At 33.1% G+C, this 22,536-nt stretch overlaps 2 protein-coding genes across 5 annotated transcripts in view; one reads left to right on the plus strand and one right to left on the minus strand.

Moving 5' to 3' along the window:
• The window catches only part of LOC130897171 (fasciclin-2), a 274,310-nt gene that overhangs the window by 168,304 nt on the left and 83,470 nt on the right, over window positions 1-22,536 (minus strand). The gene's annotated exons all lie outside the window — the stretch shown is intronic.
• LOC130897173 (glucose dehydrogenase [FAD, quinone]-like) lies at window positions 12,394-18,274 on the plus strand. The gene is made up of 4 exons (XM_057805895.1): window positions 12,394-12,524; window positions 13,429-13,600; window positions 15,663-15,878; window positions 16,717-18,274. The coding sequence occupies exons 2-4, from the start codon at window positions 13,438-13,440 to the stop codon at window positions 18,186-18,188; spliced, it is 1,851 nt and encodes a 616-aa protein (XP_057661878.1). The 5' UTR covers window positions 12,394-12,524; window positions 13,429-13,437; the 3' UTR covers window positions 18,189-18,274.

Genomic DNA, 22,536 nt, shown 5'->3' on the forward strand with positions numbered 1-22,536 from the left:
TTTAGCGGACTATCATGTTAAATCTCCCAAATTTTCATTATAAGGGAAACAGAATATTTAAATTCTCTTTTAAGTAATTTGAAAACGTATGAGAAGAAAAAATGGTTGATTAATTCATTTAGAATGTTTAAGAAAACTTCTATGTCTGGGTAATTTTCATGAAACCTTGAATCTTCTGTTCTTGCAGTTTTAAGTATTAATCTAACTTTTGATGATGTTTTGTTCGAAAAAACATCTAAAAATGTTGGTAATAACGTTTGGAACTAAAATTTGTCTATTGTAAATACAAAAAACTTTCAAAATATCTCTGAATTTGGGATCATAAGTCATTAAATATTCTAAAGTTAACTCATTATTTGTCTCATGGAAAATTATAATTGTCTCACAGCATTACCAACAGTCGATTAGTAGGTATATTTTTGAGGATACTCGCATTAGAGTAATGATTGAAAGAAGATTTCATTGTAATTTTTTGAAGATTACATTTCATCATAGTGATGAATATAGGTAATTGTAATATTCCAATTTTGATTACGTAGTTAAGTATGTTTTTAGAGGTAGAAAGTGTACCAAAAACCTAGCTGGTAAGGAAAGGTTATGACGCGACATTTTTTTAGATGATTTGTTTTATCATTCCCTCAGCGTCATTACCTTATTTTGTATAGAAGTGTGGGGATGATGAATTATGAGGTAATGACTTTCAGACAAGATCGACTCGGTTTTCGTACATTTTTGCTTATTGAAACTCTTTAATTACCATTTTGCTTCATTGCATAATTTTCTTACCTCATTCACCTTCTATTTTTAATGAAATTAAATTAAGTTTGTCCTTGAATTAATTATTGACTAACATGGTGTCGATGTAGACTACTAAAAACTTTTTTTAGCTCTGTTGCAATTTTTGTAACTCGTACGAATGTTTTTAAAGGACTATTAATATTTAATCTCAGAAATGTTCATTCTGAAGGAAACAAACTACATAAATTTTCGTAAGACCATAAAATTATAAGAAAAAGACATGAAATGCTTGTTTAATTCATTTAAAATTTAATTTGGAAAACTAGCATGTCTATTTTTAGCAGACTATATCAAATCTTAGGAATTGTAATTCTGATTAAAACAATTCACTCAAATGCTTTTTTAAGTCAATAAAATCAGCAATTCTTCTAATCAAAACCTTTTCAAAATCATCAATTTTCCATTCCTCAACATTTTTTATTTACGTACATTTTCCATCAGAAATCGTTGTGCCATCAGCGCCATCTTGTTACCGTATTCTGTTGTGTATGCGGAATACACAAGACTGGGAATTGCCTGACATTATTATTAACTTGACACGGGTTGGATGTATATGCAAATTTCAATGTGGAAATTTCTGCTAAAAGAATACAGCAATCAAATCTTCATCAAGATGTCACGAAGGAAAAGGGGGTATTATTTGAATATTTCAAACTCCCGTGAATGGATTTTCATATTTTAATTGGATTTATGCGGATACCTTTGTCTATAATGGATGTTCACTATCAGGGGGATTTAGATGTATATTTACAAGGTGTTTTAAAAATTTACGCACGCAGAAAAATATATTACAATATGTGTTCTGATTTCCAATTTGTCCCTTTTATAGTTTCTTTTCAAGCATTTCCAGCTGAAAATGTTGTCGTCCCCAGCATATCTGCTAAAGAAAAACATCAGAAAAGCACATGCTCGACCTTCTTCTTCACACTCTTTGCAATAGTTGTTCGTTTTCATTTAGTTGTTTTCAGCCAACATGGTCTTCTGGATTGGGTGTTTCATGAATCTTATTATCTTTGATTCTTGGTTTATGATATTGTCTAATCTCTGTTTGATCACATATTCAGATGTTTGGCTTTGATCCATATACCTATAGCATCTTTCAACAATTCTATCGGTAGTTACTTCCATTTAATAGTTTTCGTAGATATTTATTTCAATTTCACGAATCCAGGAGAGTGTCTCGCGACAGCTTATTACCAATTTTTGATTGTGTTCTTTTTGATGCTATTTTTTGTTTTACCTCAACAGCCTGGTGGTTTACTCTATTGCTTGAAGGATATTAAATTCAGTTTCTGACTTCTGAATGTTCAGTTCTTTTGAAAATACACCTTCTCCTGTTTCAGTTCCTGTTACCGAGCCATCTGTGAAGAATACTGAATGGTTTATCCCATTCTTCTGGGTGTTCTGAGCTAATAGATCCTTTTTCTTCTTAGTTCACCCATTTCCTATAGGATAGTTGAATTTCTAGACTTTCTTCTTCTGCCTACAGAGGGAGATCTGTCTTGTGTAGAGTCTAGCCCTTTTACGAACAATTCTTTAGGCTTATAGGGTTTTTTAGATCTATTTGTGCAGTACATCTCAAATCTCCGGTAATTCCCAGTGCTACTCTCTTCTGCACGTTGTGCTTTGTGTGTTGCCCTATGATGCCTGTTTAAAACTTATATATTACCTTTGGTTGCTGTTATAATTTTTTACCAAAAGGTTAATTTAAAGGTGAGTTCTATTCAAATACTAATTTCGATTTCATTCTAATCAAACACTTCCCAAAATTATTTTTATTTTCAGAAATATTGAAAAAAATCATGAATCTATTGACATACTTTTTTTATAATGTTATCTGACAGCTTCCTTTTTTTTTTCTCGAACACGGAAGAGCGTACAATTCATTAAAATTTAGTAATCTAATATGTTTCGTCAGCATCGAAAACCCTAAAATTTACATGTATACGCTATCGAGTTTCTCCCTCACTTAACCATCAAATAAAAAACCATCCACCCAAATATTTATATTGCTTCGACAGATCCCTCAACGGTGAAGACTGTATAATTTAACACATTGGCGGAGACAACGAATTTATCAATATATACATTTATAGAATGCAGTTTAATTATGACACAAATTATTTCGACCAAAATTTACTGATATTTAAATTGACTAAGTAAAGGTTATTACATATTTGTCTACTCCATTAGATCGTTATCTTTTTCCACTTTCTTCTTAGCCAAATGCGGCCGTTATTGTGCTTGATTTTTTCCCTCAAACGTTGCAATACGTTCCCATAATACTAGCCGTTGATAGTCTTTGCCATCTTTGGAGCCGGTTCTCCTTTCTCAGTCCATTGTTTTGATTGTTCTTTTCTTTCGGGTGTGAAGTGATGGACCCACGTTTCATCAATGCTTATGAAACACAAAAGTTCGCTCGCGCATCTCCAGTCGACGATCATCCAGTGCCGCTTTGTGGATTTTGTTCAACATTTCTGGAGTCGCTACCTCATTTGGCAGACCACTGCGATGCTGGTGCTCGCAGGTCGTACACCCTCGTTTAAACGCTGCTACCCAACATTTTACTGTTGACAACGAAGGAACAGTCTCACCCAGAATAGAATCTAGTTCAGTTTTTATATTGGTTGCGCTAACGCCTTTTAATTTAAAGTATTGTACCACATAACGATGACCAATTTTTCCCATGTTTTCGAATTCACTGCAAACGTTAACTATTGATGGCTTCCAAACAAAAACTAGACAACGTTAAGCAACTACCACCATCTCTAGATCAAGCCAGGTACTTCTGAGACCATCCTCGTAAGCCAGGGAAAGTTTCCAATAAAAGAGATAGAAGAACTGCCAGTCAAATAGGATAAATTGTATCACTCAGTATACACTTATTTATATCTATAATTATAGTTGGTAATCTAAACTAGGTCGTCCTAGTTGTTAGTAAGTTAGACTTGTTATGATTACGCAGTACATTTGTTAATTTAGAAAAAGACATTTGTAACAAATACTTAGGCTTTAAACGTGAGATATAAAGTTCCATACTCGTGTTTAAAAACAATCGATATATCGATTTTGAACGAAAAAATTAGAAAAAGATAGTTCCGATGCTGACGATATTAAAGTAGATAATGGCTATTTGTGCAATTGATTTTTTTAACTTTGCAAGAAAACTACTTCCATATCGATGGTTAAACTGCAAAATCTCGTAAGTTCATAAACAATTTTTAATTCTTGTATTGACATCTTTTAAAAGCTAGCAAGATTTATATGAAAAATAGAAATAGGAAAAAACCTCTTTAGTATACTTTCTCGTATAAAATTTTAACAAAGCGATCCACGAGCTTTCGCAATTTAATCATCGATATCCATTCGATGGCTCCCCTGATCATCAAAGATCCTTCTCGAATACTCAAGAATTGTTAAGGGAAAATGGAACTGATCACCAGAACAACGCCTTGGATTTTGTCCGCACTCGTTTGGACGGGAAAAGCTAGAGATTTCATTGCCAACGAGAGAATATTAATAACATACATAACAACTAAATTTAAACAAGGCATCAAGGGTGAGAACTCTAGACTTCAATCAGCCAAATTATTGAATCTTAGACAAAATTATAAAAATTCGTCATCCTATGCAATCGAAAACGCAACAGTGGTAGAAAAATTGAAAACTTTTCCTTTAGTTTATTTCATTTTTCTTTAGCTTCTACATCTTCATGCCGTTGATCCGTAATCGAACTCATCCGCACTAAGAATCGATTCCTCACTTGACAAGAGGTTCCAAATATTCGATTATTCAATACAGACGATTAAAAAGTTGAAGTTGATTAGAGTCATAAATTTGAGCAATTCATAAATACGCAATAGCAGAAGTAGACTTTGATTTACATGATCTGATCAAATGTGATCTGTGATTTTATTCGTACATTCGCTTGTGAGAACGTTAATCCTGCGTTTTATGACGTTCCACTAGTTTATCTCATGCTCAAATGGTGATATAGTTAAAATTGATTTAAATTTTATTCATAATAAATGCGGAATAATTTTCTACGTTCATGAATAACTATCCAGCTATTTACATCGAGTCACAACTGCACACTTTCTTTTTCATCGATACAAGGACTTCTTTATATGATAATGTAGATTCTAGATAAGAAAACCGCGCCGGGTTCTAGAGATATATGGAAATATTATGTATGTGAAATTTCCACGAAATAACTTTTAAAAAGTTATAAATTTTATTCAAAATGCATTGAAAGATTGCAAAAACATACAATAATGTAGAAAAAAATGTTATAACTTGAAATTTTAGTGAATGCCAACCACATAATAATAAAGTACGAGGATGGTCTCAGAACTACCTGTCCTGACGTAGAAATGGCGATAGCTGCTTGAAAAATACCACTGAATTATAAAGTATACAGTTTATACAGCATATGGTCCAAATTTGAGGACGCCATTTTCATTTGAAACACCCACTATAGAATATGAACCATAAACTACTCTGGGTGAGACTGCTCCTTGGTTATAAACAGTAAAATATTGGGTAACAGAATTTATACGAGGACGTACGACTAGCGAAGACCAGCATCGCCGTGGTCGACCAAGTGAAGTGACACTTCAGAAATGTTGAAGAAAATCTGGATGATCGTCGACTGGAAGAGCGCGATCTAGAAGACATAGTAGGCATATTAACTAAAAATTTGGACATGAGAAAGCTGTACGCAAGATAGGTGCCGCGTTTGCTCACAAGGAATAAAGCCGAATTTTCAAGCTATTTATAACCACTTCACACCCGAAACAAAAGAATAATCAAAACAATGGTCTGAGAAGGGAGAGCCGGCTTCAAAACGGCCGTATATGACTAAGAAGAAGTGTGGTTTCATCAAGTCAATGCACCAGCTTACACATCCGTTATTGCAATCGCCAAAAGTATTGCTATTATATTTAATTGCTACATCATGCAATCAATTTGCCAGATTTAGCTTCCACGGATTATTTTCTGTTTCCAGACTTGAAATATTGAAGATTTTCAACAATAAAGCTACCGTCGTTCATAAAGCAAAAAATCGCGGACAAGAACTAGATTCCCAGTTGATATAAAACTAGATTATTTTTTTTAACACAACGACTCAAAAGTCTACTAAATAACCATAAAAATAACGAAATACAAAACTATTTATTGAAAAAACCTGTCAGCCACAAAAACAAGCATTACCTAGTCACCCCATACTTGCAGTGTGTTGTCTTCAAACCTTATCTAGCTGTGAATACTTTTGATATTGAAGCAGACAGTCCAGAATTTGATCCAAACGAAGATTAACCCAAAAAAATCTCCAGGATACACTTTTTAGCAAGGGAGTCCAATATTTGATGCAGTTATATATTGCGGTCTTAATAAAAAACTAATTTCCACTATCATGGCAGGTATTTCGAGTCATACTGATACCAAAGAAAATCAGCTGAGGAAGTGAAGTCATCAGTCTTTTACCAACCATATCCAAACTACTTCAAAATATTACTACTGGGGAAACTTGAACCAACTCTGAGGACCAAGCAATGAATATCTAACCACCACTGCAGGCTCCGTATGACAGTATTAGTGCTATGGATTGGTCAGCACTTAGCCCAGACTTAAATCTTATCGAGCATTTATGGTATGAGAAAAAATCGGGCTAGGAATTCTGCACGAACCAGGAATTTAACCTCAAAACGGCCCTCAATGAAGATTGGGATAGCATCGAACAAGATCGTGTAAAGTAACTTATTAGATCCATAAAAAAGCTATTGGAAGCTGTTATTAGAGCCAGGAGAGAGAACAATAAATATTGATAGGTTAAACAAATGAATTATTATTTTGAAGAATTTGGTATTTGCTTTGTTGTTAATTATAACCCCCTTCCATTCCTTTTCGTTTGATATGTTGTCTATACCAAAAAATAGCTCAATGAAAACATAGACCACTCATTATAATGGTAAGACTAATCGCATTGAGAAACCAAAATCAGAAAAAGAATCGAAGCTATAAATCTTTTGGTAGAGACTTTTGACCGCGAGCGTGAAAATTGAGTTAATTTTTTGCTCACGAATGTAGTTTGACACTAGAACATTTAGATTGTTATTTTATTTAGATATACGAATTGATAACAAAAATAGAAATATATTGACTTGGCAACGTTGTTGATAATTTCCTGTTGCCATTCTTTCAATAATAAAAGCTACTTCTTCGTTGTTTTAGTCACGGAAATTCAAATAATAGAGCATCTATACCAATGCGAACATCTTGATTATATTGATTCCATATTGTTTTAAAGATAAAAAAGTTCTACAACTTTATGGTTTTGTTTTTGACAAAAACGTGTCGTATCTAGTGTATTAGAAGGAATCTCCCTCCGTCTTAAATAAGATTATCGCTAATAGACCATATCGAGAAGGGCAATAAAAACAACCCCGAGGAGTTTTCTCTCGACCGTAAATATTCACGACTGGGGGGTCGGGTATACATTCTTTAGTCTTGAAAGTTATTTTTTTATTTTTGAAGTTTTATGGGACAGTTCAATACGGACATTGTTTTCCAAATGAAAGCGAATCTGTAAAACGACAGATAATAACACATAAAAACTTTCAATTGTTTATGGCAAATTGTGCATTCAAATTTCATTTAACCTTTTCGGTTCAATGTTTCGATTACACCACGTACGTTATTATATAAAATAAAGTAGAATTGATTCTTTTCCTGATTTTATTTCCAGGACAAGGAAATGTTGAGGTTTTCATGAAACTTTGGAACAACTCTTACGAAATTTAGTTTTCAATATGACGTGCAAAAATAAATACAAAGTTTTCGCATAACTTCAAACAAAAAAAGAACCCCAATAACCATAACATGTCTTAATGTAAAAGTTTTCGTGATTCTTATCGTAGAAATAATATACGAGGGCGCTTTAAAATTTTTGAGATTGACAATATAGGATTCGAAAGAACAATAAGAATTTAAAATTTTATTAACCTAATTGAAAGTTACGAACGCGTATCCGTTATATGGATCCTAGAGCCGGCCCTGTCCATTCGTAGTGGAAATCTAAAATTTGGCGAAAGCACGGCGTCTTTGATGTACGCTGGAAATACCCGGAATCCGTTTGATGATTGTTTTATATCAAGTTTTTATTATAGCAGACGGTTTATTTACATTGTTTCTTTCTGGTAATTTCTAGGAATGTCCATTTGTTCATTTGTTTTGTTTCTTTATTTTCTAGAAGTTTTGAAAATTCTTTTGGGAAATATAAAAGGAGTTTATGTAGCGCAGCTACTTAAATTTATGAAAAATAGTCATAAGAACGGAAGGAAATAGAAAAGTAACCGAAGAATTCAAATAAATTATTTAAATTAATTAAGTTATTGTGTTCAGTGATTTATCTAACAAGTTAGTGTAGTGTATAGTATTTAAATAAATTAAGAACGTAAGTGACAGTGTCTATCAATTCACCCCACGAATAAAAATCGTATATATAAATAAGAAAAACGTTACAATACTATAGATTAAATAGAGCTTAATACGAAAAGTAAGGCCATAACTAAACTACTAGGTCCAATAATTTGGTGTTTAGCCTCAGTGCGCAGTGATTGAATAAAAAAAGTTAACCAAATGGCACTGAACGACCGTCAGACTAACTTTATTAAGATAAAAGATGGTACCGATATATTTGCCATGTACTATACGAAGAGAGAAAGTACTTGCTCACTTTGGACCGAAATTTCCATTGAATGAACATTTCCCAGGTTTTATTGAGCAAATCTGAATCCACCACTGCAGCTCTAAACCACAAAAATAGTCAAGACAGAAGGTTGCAGATAACGAACCTACTCCAAAAAGGGGAAACGGTTTCGTCGACCGGAAAAGTGAGTGAGATACAGTTTTTTGGGATAGTCGTGGGATTATGTTCAATTTCCATGATCGCCATGACTAAAATCACTCACCGTATTTACCAGATCTAGACCCCTGCCACATCATCCTGACTCTCAACTTTAAAGTTTCAATTGAGGGAGAGAAATTTTAAATCAGAAATTATCGCATATATAGACACCTGTTTTAAATAATAACTTGAGACTATCTTCTAATAGTAAATGCTAATTATAAAAAACAAATTATAATTTAAAAATACTTTGAATAACTTTTTTAAAAAGTTCAATCGTAAAGCAACAAAAAAATTGTTAAATATTCATAAATTAACATTAATAATTATTTTTAATGAAGTTGAATTATTTCTAACGACACGTACAGTTGATTTACAGTGAGGGTAAATTACATAATATTGCGAGGCTTTGATAAACAGGTCCCACAATTTCAAAACAAAAACACTCGTGGCCAAACAAATTGACAAATGTGGACGAGCATTGTCCCGCATTAAGATGAAGTTTTTGTCGATGAGACTAGAGTAGGGAACGATGTTATCCCCTAAAAGTGTTTCTACGTATCGAATCGCCGTTAATCACCCCGCTCCACCGTTAGTTTCAATAAAAATCAACTAAGTTTTTACCTGCAGTGAAAAGCCTGCCCAAATCATCTAGAAACAGTCTACAATCACACATTTGCTATGCAACACTGCGCGAATCTATATCCAGGTCTTCTATAGACTCTACCATGCTTTCGTTTGAGAAGAGAACGAGGCCCCATTGTTCGTCAGTCCAATTAATGTGTTCTCTGGCAAATCGTAGATGGGTTGGGCTGCTCGGGTTAATTTGGTGTCAGTAGCTGGCCTTCTTCACTCAAAGTTACCTGTCTTAAATTCTTTCCTGACCGTTCTCAGCCATTCTTCGCGTTTCTCTGAGTTCTGGTTGAGCTTGAACACCAGTGAGGGCCGATGTGCTAACGATGAATCGCTCATCTCACTCGAAAGTGCATTTTTTCTTTCGAAACCGCTACTTCAATGAAATTTACCAGTCTCTTGGTAACGACGGAAAGATCTGGCTACTTCTCGTTGACTCTGGCCTATAGGGTAGATTTTGAAATAGAGGGTGAGTAGAACTTGAATCTTTTCATATAAAATCGGTGATGTAAGATATAAATACACTTTTTTACCGTCTCCCACCATATTCCATTGGTATCCTAGCTCAAACTTTTTTTGAAATAACAATTTATCACGAGTTTAACACAAAGTAAGTTTTTTTGTCAAATTAGACGAATTTCAATTTGGATGATACAAAATAAATCAACAGAGTTTCCAAAAAATAACTAAACGATTTCGTAACTCAATATAAAAAATTTTAATTCACCATTTCGTTGCAGCCCTTTTTTCACACAACTCCTCCCATTTAGAATGTCGACGATTTCAAAAAACTTGATTTCGTACGACGACTTTAATCTTTCCTTTTCTCCAAGATTGACTCAATGTTTAAGCAAATCCAGGCACTGAGTAAAACGATTGCGATTCAAGCACGGATTAGACGTTTGAAAAGATCAGTCAGGTCGTAAACATAAAGAGGAAGAGGATTATAAGATCGTCGCGAATATGAAATTTCTATTTTCTACATTGTAAGATAAAAGTGCAAGAAAATCGATAGCTCCAGAGCGGGTTTCATGGTTCTTGAAATAATTCCGCTACGAATAACTGAATTTAATGGTGAAATGAACCAGTGGCCAGTGCTAAGCGACTTGAATTTATCAAAAAAGTAGTCAGGGCTCTCAGGATATTGTTTAATAGGTAGGAATTTGCAGTATTTTTCAACTAAAATAAGTAATTTCCGAAATCGTGACGATCTTTTCGTGTCATACTTTTCATAAGATGGAAACTTGGTTATTGAGAATTTCTAGAATACGAAATTAAGATTAAGAATACGAAATAAAGAAGTTAATGTTGGGTTGCGACATGTTACTCAAGATGCAAACTCAAATCTGGATTATTTGTCCCAGACCACGGAAAATGGTTCCATCAGGTCATTTCTAAGATGGAAAAGCGCTATTGATTGAAAGTAACTTTTGTAATCATGACGAATTCTTCATGTCATACTTTTCTCAAAATGGATATATATATATATATATATATATCCCCTTTTATAGCGTTATACGCCTTTGGGTTCCTAATCTCCAGGCCTGTCTATCTTGCCAGTCGTCGACTGCTAGGTTCCTTTCGGACATTGCTCTAGTGATTCCTTGTAGCCATGTTCTAGGTGGTCTTCCCCTCTTTCTTTTTTCTGTGGGGGTCCATTCTAATATTATTCTTGGTAGTCGTTCTCTTCCCATTCTCTTAACGTGTCCGTACCAAATCAACTGTTTCTTTTCTATATCTTCTACTAAAGTTCTTTCTACTTTCAATTGTCTTCTTATTTCCTCGTTTCTTATATGTTCCGTTCTAGATATTCTTGCTGCTCTCCTCCAGAAATCCATTTCCACTGCATTTAAGTTATTTTTTTGCTTTTCTGTAAGTTGCCAAACCTCGGAGCTATATGTAATTATTGGTTGTAAAATGGCGTTGTATATTCTCTTTTTTGTTTCTGGTCTAATATTCTTTTGCCACAGCACTGAGTTCAGGGCTCTTATTACTTTTCTTCCTTTGGTTATTCTGTCCTTAATTGTTTCCTCGTTTCGTCCTGTTGTTGTTAGTTTTACACCTAGGTATATGCATTCCTTACAGTTTTTAATTATTTTTCCCTCTAGATCTAAATCCCCAGGTGAATCTTCTGATCCTATACATATGTATTGTGTCTTCTCCGTGCTAACCTGTAGACCCCATTTTTGGTATTCTTCTATAAGTTTTCTAGACATGTACTCCAGATCTTCTTTTTCTTGTGCTACCACTACCTGGTCATCGGCATAGTGCAGTGTATACAAGGTGCTCTCCCCAATAGTTAGTCCCATTCCTTTACATTTTTTCTTCCAAACTCTTAGGGCTTCATCTATGTATATGTTGAACAGAGTTGGGGATAAACAACACCCTTGTCGCAAGCCTTTGGTTGTTTTGAAGCCGTCTGTCACCTTGTTACCTATTTTTATTTTTGCTGTTGTGTCTCTGTATAGTTCTTTTATAGCCTTTATTAGAGTGGTATTTATGCTCGTGTTCAAAATGGATACTTACTGATAAAGAATTTGAGCATCGATAAGTCGCTTAATCGTTGATGTTTTTCAAACTAGTTTAAAAACATAAGAAAATAGAAGATATTACTGATAAAAATTAAATATAGTATGTGTTTCTTAAAAATTTTTGGTAATTTTCAAGTTGTATTATCAGGACTTCAAATGGGTTATACCAAATTTAGCTGATACCTCGAGATAATAGAGATAATTTTCAAAAAATATGGTTTACCCTTAGTGCCAAACCTTATCAAAGTATCAAGAAACGCTGCTAAGACAAATGTTTTTTCTTCAAAGGTTTATTAATATTTTCTACCATAACGGAATCCAAAAAGATGGTTAGGGATTATTTGTTGGAGATCTAAAATAGGTATTAATCGATAACATAACATCTTAAATGGGATGTAGCAAAACAACAGTAATCGAGAAATTACTCATATTTTAACAATTTCTAAGTAAACCGAACCAACCGGTAGCTCGTGAATATTTTAAACAAACTATAGTAAATATTACTTAATCTGCATAATGTTGTATAGAAAAATGTTAATCAGTAATAATAATAAGCATAATAAGTACAGTGGAATACTTATAAACGAAAAAAAAACAAAATCAAATATTAATTTTTGAAAAACAGGTTAAGAGGTGTTGGATGAAATTTTTTAGTAAGTAATTTAGTGTTTAACACTTTTTATTAGATTCTCATATTTTTATATACAGACTATTGTGCAAATCGAATAAACCGCAACAGCTATCACGAAAATGTTAAACAATCCATGATCACAGAAATTTTGATTTGATTCATATGAATATTGTTAGTGACGTATTAGTCAAGTGATGGAAGATCTCCGCAGCTTCTACTTTGAATTCTTAGCAATTCAATTAGCACCGTGAATTCTAGAGGGTTTTGTTTCATTGATTTCAGTTATTGCGTTATTTATTTTGAGTAGGTCTTTCAAATAAGTTGGTATTTCTGGAACTGTTAGTGATATACATACTAAATACACTGTTTACACCAACACTTATGATTACACTGTCTGACGCACTTTTCGATAACCAAATTATCGTCTTTAGCGCCAAAGCAGAACACAGACATTGTCGCAGAGAACGAGGAAGAGGCCTGCAGAAAAATTGGTCCTATGTAAAAGTAAAAGTAGGTTGCAGCTCGCAAAAACGAAAAACCTCCAGCAGTTTTTATGAAAAAATTTAAGACAGCATCTAAACATAAGCAAATATCAGAAATGGTTACCTCCAAAGTGATTGGAACAATTCAAAATGAGTTGAGTGATACAACATTGATGATACTTTTATTTTTTTGCTAATCAATAAAAATAAGCCGCAAATCCACAAATAATGCAATGCAGAAAGTTTTTAAGGTAATTTGGGTCAGTCGCAGAAAGACCATTCTGCTTTGGGGATTTTCAGATAAAAGTAAAGACAGTGTGAGTTTTGGTGGAAACAGTGTATTCGATAGATCTTTCGAAAGTAAATTGAACTAAGATTGAAACAACGAAAACCGTATGCCAATGTCTTTTTTATGTTCCGATACATTTTGAAATTTTGTTTTAGTTTTGAAAAATGAAGCATTTAATTTTGCTGTTACTACTTATCGAAATTATTACATGCGACGACTTTGAAAGATTTTGTGATTCCGTAGTGAATAGAATAAATGAAATTAATCAACATGTGAGAGCAACAAATAATTCTTATATGTACTCAACGAATGATTCAACAATTTATAGTAAGTTGAGAAATTTTGTAAACGTAATTTGTTGATAAAAAAGCTTGGCTCTTCCATTTAGAATGTCTCTAGAAATTAGGGCATGTCCCTCTTTCTGTTGTTGTAGCCATGCATAGAGGGCTTCTGCAACTTTTTGGCTTGATTCGAGAGTTTTCCTCTTAGAATCACTTTCTACAGCTTTTACGAAATTTTTTCTCTATTTCTCAAAATGTCGTAAACCGTAGATTTTCCAATGCCATCAATTTCATGTGGGGGAGTTTCAACACGATCGTATTTCTCAATTATTTTCTATTTTTCAGGAAAAAAAGCTACCGAACTGCAACACTACATAACAAGAAATTAACAATGTAACAGACACACATAAAAACCAAAAAAAAAAACAAAAAACCCCGAATTTTGACTCAAATTGCCGTGAAGACGGATGACTGAGTATGTAGGACTAACGAGTTGTCGGACTATCGTGTGTCAAATGTATATAAAACCTTACATCAAGTTTAACAAAATTATTGTGATAATATCCCGCGTTCATTGTATCTTAAAAACCTAATTTATCTGATTTCTTGACCCCGAATTTTGACCACTTGGTCTTTTTATTCGATTCAGTACATCCTAGTCCCATTTAAAGCCATAACACGAGGCACTACATAGTTTTTATTGTTTATAGAACTTTTCAAATTTTGAGCAGAAAGTGCGGCAAAAAATTTGCACAAATCCCAAATATTACACAAACTCCTAGGGCTAGTTTTTTTTTTGTAAAAAGCAAGCAAAGGAAGGTAAATCCTATCCTACGGTGCCTGATGTATGGAGATGCCGTGGATATGGATCTTGAACTTCTATAGGTTGTAGGATTTGGGAAAGACGTGCCTTGGTAGCTGATTCCACTGTTTGGTAGCAGGTAGAGGATTAGAAGCAGTTGCGGAGCATATAGCTTTTTGGTCATGAATAGAGCTCCATTTTTTTGTGAAGCTGCCATAGCTAATTCAGCCATGTGACTACAACAAGACATATTGCTCCAAAACTAAACACGCAAAAAGCGAATTTGTGATAAAGGTAATATTTTACGTCCAAACGGGATCAAATCCTGAGCTGCAGTGCCAGTTTTCATTGTAAAAACAGCTCCCTAAGTCATCGCTGCATTAAACTCAATATGATTGCGTCCACCCCATTCCAGAATGTTTTCAAGATCGGTACTGATGGTGGTGATTTGCTACTGCCTACGGATTTGGGAGTTAGCCGAGTTTATTAGAGCGGCTAATCTGAACGACGACATCAGTATGCTATCGTCGACGAAACGGTTCGCAGTTTTGTCGAGTAGATTGTTGCTGAACAGGAGAAAGAGAAGAGGTGACAAGATGCATCCCTGGGAAACACCAGCGTTGGTCTCAAACCTTGCTGAGGTGTGTCCATCGATAGCGACCTGGATAAATGGGTCTTTGAGGAAGATACTAAGCCAGTCGATGAGTGATAACGACAAATCATATTAACTTATTTAGAAGGTTGACATGCCAAACACTGTCAAAAGCCTTTAATATGTCCAGTACTACAGCTCTGGATTCCCCAAATTTCTCTATAGCTGCAGTCCATCCGTTGGTGATATATGCCAAGAGATCCCCGGTTTATCTATGTTCACATAAGCACATTGATGGTTGCTGATGATGTTAGCACACTCAAGATTTGTTGATTAACGTCTTTCTCCATGATCTTGGGAATGACTGGAACTAAAACAATTAAACAGTAGTTGTTGGGTACCGTTTTTTTTTCCTTTTTTTTTGTATGGGTTGAGCGCGAGCAAGTTTCTAATCTATTACAACAAACTTTTATTAAATCCTATCAAATTGCAATAAATTGTCCACAAAGTACGTGTTATATGATAATATCGGTAAACACATATGTACAGCTTGGCAAACGTAGAAAGATTTTGATGCGCGGTAGATAAATAAAAATATTTACTTATTATCTAGGTCCCTAACTTGTTTCACCGACTTTCACACTTACTTTTCCAAAATATTTAATTTTCCGAGCAGTAAAACAGTAAAATATATTTGATGAAACATATTTTCAGATGGTGGTAGCTATGATTTTATTATAGTTGGAGGAGGATCGGCAGGATCAGTTTTAGCTTCCCGTTTATCGGAAATTAATGATTGGTCAATACTGTTAGTAGAAGCTGGTGGATTTAAAGATAATTTCAGCGATATACCTGGACTTTCAAGTTTTCTTCAAATATCTGATATGGATTGGGGCTATTTAACAACCCCACAAAAACATTGCTGTTTAGGTAATCATTCAATAACACAAATATAGTTTAATTATGTTTCGAGTTTTTCCTTGTCCCAAGTTTCTCGTGGTCTTCCTTTCATTTTTTTTGTTATTTACTTTCACAATTTTTTTTAACTGGTACTGTGCTATCCATCTTTTGTTTAATTGTAAATCCTCTCTTCTTCTTTCTCCAAAAAGATTCCTGAGATCTACTAACTTGTTCCTCCTCAAGCCTGACTCCAAGTTTTTCTTTTACATTTGCCACTACCATAACTTTGGTTGTCTTCCAAATTCGTTTCTCAATCCTTTCTTCTATTCATTTCCTATTGAAATTTTCCAACAATAACAAGGTCACTTTTATCTTCCATTATCTTTATCTTTGATGTTATCTTCTCCGGGTGTCTTTCCATTATTTAGCTGTTTTATTGCTGCGACAAATTCCTCTTTAGTTATAAGCTCTTTACTTCCTTCTTGATGTTTTGTATCTTCTTTATGTGCTAAGCAATCTTTATATCTTCTTCTTTTACTTGTATTTCCCCTACCTGGTCCTTAATTGGTGTATTATCTACTTTTTGTTGTCTCCAAGACCTTTCAATACTCTATAGAAGAGTTTCTGGTTTGTTCTACTGTCGAATTCTAACTTGTCCCCAAATTCCTTCAATTTTCTTTGTTTGGAGTGCAATACCAACTTTTTTACTTTGTCTGATTGTCTGATCTTTAGTTTCTGCTATTTCATGGTTGTTTTTAGTTCTACTTTCAGAATTCTCTCAGTAGAACGCTACCTTTTCGGCTTGAGACATACAGTCTACTGGTTAAGGCATCCTACTCGTTTAATAATAAAATATATTCATTTTTAGGGATGAAAAATAATCAATGTGTTTATCCAAGGGGAAAAGTGATAGGTGGATCAAGTACTATCAACGGGTTGGTTTATACAAGGGGTAATAAAGATGATTTCGACGAATGGGAAAAGTTAGGTAATCCAGGATGGTCTTATAAAGACGTTCTACCATATTTTATAAAATCAGAAAGGAATGATATCGAGAAAATTGATAAAGGATATCATGGTTTTTATGGTCCTCTTCACGTTAACCTCACATCCCCATCTGATGTTACAACTGAGTATGTTAAAAAAGCATTTAACAATATTGGAGTTAAAGAAGTAGATGTGAATGGAAGACAACAATTAGGGACGTCGATAGTACCTTTAAATATCAATTTCAACAAACGTTGTAGTGGTTACAATACGTTTATAACTCCCATAGAAAAACGTAGAAATTTAAAAATCCTTTTAAACGCATTCGTTTTCAAACTTATATTTAACAAAAATGAAGCAAAAGGAATTTTATATAATAAAAATGGTAAAATTTACAAAGCAACTGTGAAAAAAGAACTAATTTTATCAGCTGGTGCTGTAAATACACCACAGATTTTAATGTTATCAGGTATAGGTCCAGAAGAAGATCTTACGAAACTTGGTATCGATGTTATACATAATTTACCAGGTGTTGGGGCTCATCTACAAGATCATCCCCATTTATTCATACCAATTCGTACTAATATTACTAGAGATAATTCTAATTTAGCGGAGGATTTAAAAAAATATGTTCATGCTAAAACACCCCTTACAAGAGGTTTGTCATCTGAACTAATTTCTTTCACTAAATTAACTGAAGATTCACATTCGAATATTGAATTATTAACGGGGATACCTTCGTCAATAAGTCCTAATCCAAAACAGTTATATAATTCTAAATATAATACAATGAGTGATTTAAACATAACAACAGATTTTTTGATGGGAGTGATATTGTTAAAACCTTTATCCGTTGGGAAAGTTTCTTTGAAATCGAAAAATCCTTCGGATTTTCCTTTAATAGACATTCGATATTTTTCAGATCAGCAAAATATAGATATAAACACAATGTATGAAAGTATCAAGTACGTAATGAAACTAATACAAACGAATGAAATGAGAAAAATCAATGCTTCTTATATCAGTCAACAACGTGGATGTGAACATTTATTATCAAACGAATGCAAAATATCTGGTTATCAGAATGATTGTGATAAAAATTATTGGCATTGTGCTATCAGAAGATACAGTAGTACTACTTATCATCCAGTCGGTACTGCCCGAATGGGTCCTGATCCCAAATACCACGTTGTCGATCATACTTGTATGGTACATTATTTTAAAAATTTCAGGATTGTTGATGCGAGCGTTATACCTAATATTATAAGCGGTCATATTAATTCCGTAGTTTATATGATTGCAGAAAAAATATCTGATATTATTAAAGTTTCACTATCAGATAAATACGAATAATAATAATCGATGTATCGTTTTGTTAAACAAGTTATTGTTTTCCAAAATCGATTCGACGTTTTCAATGATTAAAACAAAATAAGAAATATCCTTGTTTTTTTTATATTTTCATCTAAAATTATCGAAATTAGAAGAGTTGCATGAATTTTTTTTTAATTTTTACATACTTATTACATGGCGATGTAAGTTCCAAGACATGGGGAAACAAGAATGCAATAGTTGTTCGACACTTAGGCAATTTGAGCACACAATCGAACTCATGGGTGCGCAATGCTTCAAACCCTTGGGCCTCAAAGTTGTGCTTTAAGTACAAACTATAGAATTGACGTTATGTGTACGTTTATTTCATTCATAGAGACACATTGAGAATGCGTTTTTATTCAATGGAGAAGACTACAATCAATATTTCAGAAATACGCACGGCACTCATACCAAATTAGGAAATGAAAAAAAATCTTTACTCCCCGTACCAAAATTCGGTAAACATCTAACAAACCGTCAGTCCAAGTGGACTCATCATCTTCACTGTTTACCAATGAAAACATCGAATCGTAAACATAAATGTATTTCTATTGGCCGTAGCTGTTTGTACACAATTTTTTCGCAATGTCCTTGTTGGAAAGTCTGCAATAAGCATTGACGTGGTTTGGTGAGATGAAAAGCGTTCTTTAGACCATAGGCGAATAAAAACAATGAAATTGTACAGACAGATATGAATTTATTAATGAAGATTTAGATATACAAACACAGTAAGTTATTTTAAATATATTCGAATGTTTAAAAAAGGAAAATGTTCAGCCATTTGATAATACAATAATAATAAGAATTGCTGAGTTTACTAGAGTAAATAAATTTTCCATTTATCGAGTAGTCACGAAAGGGGTTGTTGTGGATCATTCACAGAGCCGAAAAACATGTCAAGAAAAACTGAAAACAGTTGACAAAGCTACTCAAGATTTTATACGTAGGTCAATTTATAGTTTATATAAGGAGAACAGTTTTGTGGTTTTAAACATAAAAAACTGAATAAACGGATGGCAATAACCGAATCGTCAAGGATAGTTCTATGGCTACAAGATTATTTGCGTCAAATAAACGACTACCGAAGTTCTAATACACACATAATTCATCTAAATGAAACATGGTTTGACACTCAACATGTAGTAAATTTCGATTGGGTTGACAATAGTAAAAATTGCTGTTTGAATGGGCCATATTCTAAATAATAGCAAAGACTGTTTCGTGTCTAATGCATTATTAATATCTGTTAAAAAAATTAAAATCTGTTTAGCTGATTATCATGACGATATGACAGCAAAATTATTTGAAAAGTGGTTTAATGAACAGTTTTTACCTAACTTTCCACCACCGTCAGTGGTATGGTATTAGAGAACGTGAAGAAATAAAAAGTGACCGAAAAATTTGAATAATTTAGTTAAGTGTAGTGTAAAGTGTTTAAATAAATTAGGTAAGTGAAAACAGTGTTCATAAATTCAGCCTACGAATAGAAAGAGTGTAAATAAATATGAAAAACATTACAATATTAGTATGCTGGGTACTCAGAAGTTAAAATAAATCTGCGACCTGCCAACTTTGCTAGGAAGTTAGAAAATTTGCTTGTCAAGTTGATGAAATGCAAATTTCTTTTAAACACTTAGAATAGTATTTTAAATATTGATGAATATGTTTCGTCAGAAACTTTTCAAGTATTCTAATTAAATCTAAAGCTTTGACATCTCAAAAAAATCACCCTCTGAGTTCTCAGAAAGCAAATACTTTTAGAGGAAACTTGTTCATTTTCTAAACGTTAAATAAGAGCTGCAAATATATTCGAGTAAAGCTATTTATTTTCCGAGTTTCTATAATGAAAATTCGTGCAAATATTTTATTTAACAAAAAATATTAGACATGCATAATTTAAAGGAATATCAACTAGAAAATAATTGGTTAAAGTATAATAGGATACTACAAATATGATATACAGTGATTCGTAATTTTAAAAATTTCAATAAATTTTTTTTATTCCTAATTTAAGAAATAATTTACCAAAAGATCAGAACGTATCTTCGAATGCATCTATAATAACCTCGATAGTTTATATTAACTTCGTTTGAAAGAGAAAAAGAGATATTTCCAAACAACATCAACAATAAGGTTTATTAAGGTTTTCATATGTGAAAATTCTTACAATCAATACGCCTGTCTGTTGTGCTATTTTCAGAACACTCGTTATCTCTTGGAAGTCGGTTTTTAGTTCAATCTGTGTTCAAACTTCGTTCTTTTCTACATGAATTATCTTTGTTTATCATTATCTGGTAAGTCATACATTCCACAAAGTTTAGGTGGATATTTTGAATAACGTTTGTTAATTGTTTTAATTGAATATTTACTAACATTTGGATAATGACAAATAGAGTGCTGTCCAACTAAGAACTAAAAAAAATAATCGATGTCGACGATAATGATAACATCAATTATTCTGACAGTGAACTGAATCAAAAGATGACAATGTATTTGTAACAAGCAAATAAAAACAATGAGGAAATTGGAAATGAAAATGAGACTAAGAAACAACAGCAGTTTTTACTTTTACCGATTAATATGGAACGAAGAAATCCATTACATAAGATGTGCCTTCCACCAGCAAAATGTTTGGAAGACCCAGTGAATTGTTTTTATTTGTATATAATAAATGAAATATGGAAGTTTTGTAATACGATGTAAGCTTCTTTGGACTATCTACGGACCGCCAATGGGCTCGAATAAATTCAAGTCTCTTTTACTTTTAATAAAATTTGACAATAAGGAAACTAAACTAGTAAGTCTATCTGTTCGACTATAGCTTTACCAATATAAGAATCCGTATTTCAGAACCCGATCTTCTTGCAGTGACCTTCATTTTTTTCTTGGTAATCTCAGGTCAGTTTTATTATAACATCCCAAGCGACGATTTCTCAAACGGCGATGATGATGTGGATGATAATGATGATATTCGAATATTTGAATAAAGATTATTTACTTCAGGTGATTACTTACCATCATTTGATAAATTAACATATCTTAAGTCACTTTGGTTTGTGCTAGTAAGTTTTTTCCTTTTTTTCCACTTATTCCTGTTCGAATATTCTAATTTCTTGTGTCGGTCCATATGATTCTCCCACTTTTAAGGAGTTCATTTCAGTTAATGTAGAACTATAGATTATAAAAGATTATGTTACAATTTTTGGAATATTGTGAATAATTCGAGCTGTTAAAGCTGTTTTCTTAGGTTAGCGAATTCACAAATATCAGTCGTGTATTACCGGCAAATAACCACACTTTTTGTGAGAATTTTCACTCTCAACTATCAACTCAAAAACTACTTGTGTACCAAAAATTATTACTATTGGGTTTAATGCCAGGTTTTAGTAAAATTTTGGCTACAGCGCCCGGACTATATCAATTTTTCAGAAGCGAATAGAGAAATTTTAAGCTTTTCTATACTCTGCCGTATTTTATCTTTTAAACAATGACTGTTGATAGCCTGTGAAAAATATATTGTTTTTGTATGGTCTTCAGTTTTCATTCAAAAATGTTTTTCTTATTTATTTGTGAATTTTTAAACACTCTCTTATGTTCTTAATTTTTTTAAATACCTTACACTACACTTGACTAGTTTATATAATTCACTCACTACTATCACTTCATTAACTTTATTTAAATTCTTCGATTACTTTTCTTTACTACGACTATTTATTACAAACTAATTAAAATGCGCTACACAAGCTCCTTCCTAGGAATTATTCAAAAGAAACATTGTAAATAAACCGCCTGCTATAATAAAAACGTCGCGTCGCGCGGGAATCACGTCAACAGTAAAATTTATAACTGAATGGGAAATCTGGGGTTTTAGCTTGATTGGTAAATTTTTCTTAATAACATAATTTTGGTATCCGAAAAAACTGTATTTTTATTTTCAGGGTATAATTGAGTACTCAAATTTAATCTACTATGATATATTAACAGAAAAATTGTGCTCGCAGCTACTATCTTGTGGAGAGCTTTCTCACATGTTAACTTCAATTACAGAAAAAAAAAATATTTAAACATCGCTTGTCATATGATAATTGGCCTATTCAATATGTTCAAAATATAATAGACTTTGATGAACTTTAAATAACCCACAATTATTGTACTTCGCCAAACGACCCTTACATAGTCACAAATAGGAATACAGAGTAAAACATCATCAAGAAGGGTCACAGCTGGAACCCGAGGGCAGCGAAATAATGCAGACAAATTAATTGAAGTCCGCATTGAATATCAAAGTTAAGATGTAGGATACTCCTTGATTACCCTCGTAATGTAT

This window comes from Diorhabda carinulata, chromosome 8 (genome assembly GCF_026250575.1).
Source record: "Diorhabda carinulata isolate Delta chromosome 8, icDioCari1.1, whole genome shotgun sequence".
Lineage (NCBI taxonomy): Eukaryota > Metazoa > Arthropoda > Insecta > Coleoptera > Chrysomelidae > Diorhabda > Diorhabda carinulata.

Excerpts from the sequence above, each read along its gene's own strand:
- LOC130897173 (XM_057805895.1), top strand. The coding sequence starts at position 13,438 with ATGAAGCATTTAATTTTGCTGTTACTACTTATCGAAATTATTACATGC. Across the intron at positions 13,601-15,662 it reads GAATGATTCAACAATTTATA|ATGGTGGTAGCTATGATTTT; the intron begins GTAAGTTGAGAA and ends ACATATTTTCAG. Across the intron at positions 15,879-16,716 it reads ACAAAAACATTGCTGTTTAG|GGATGAAAAATAATCAATGT; the intron begins GTAATCATTCAA and ends ATTCATTTTTAG.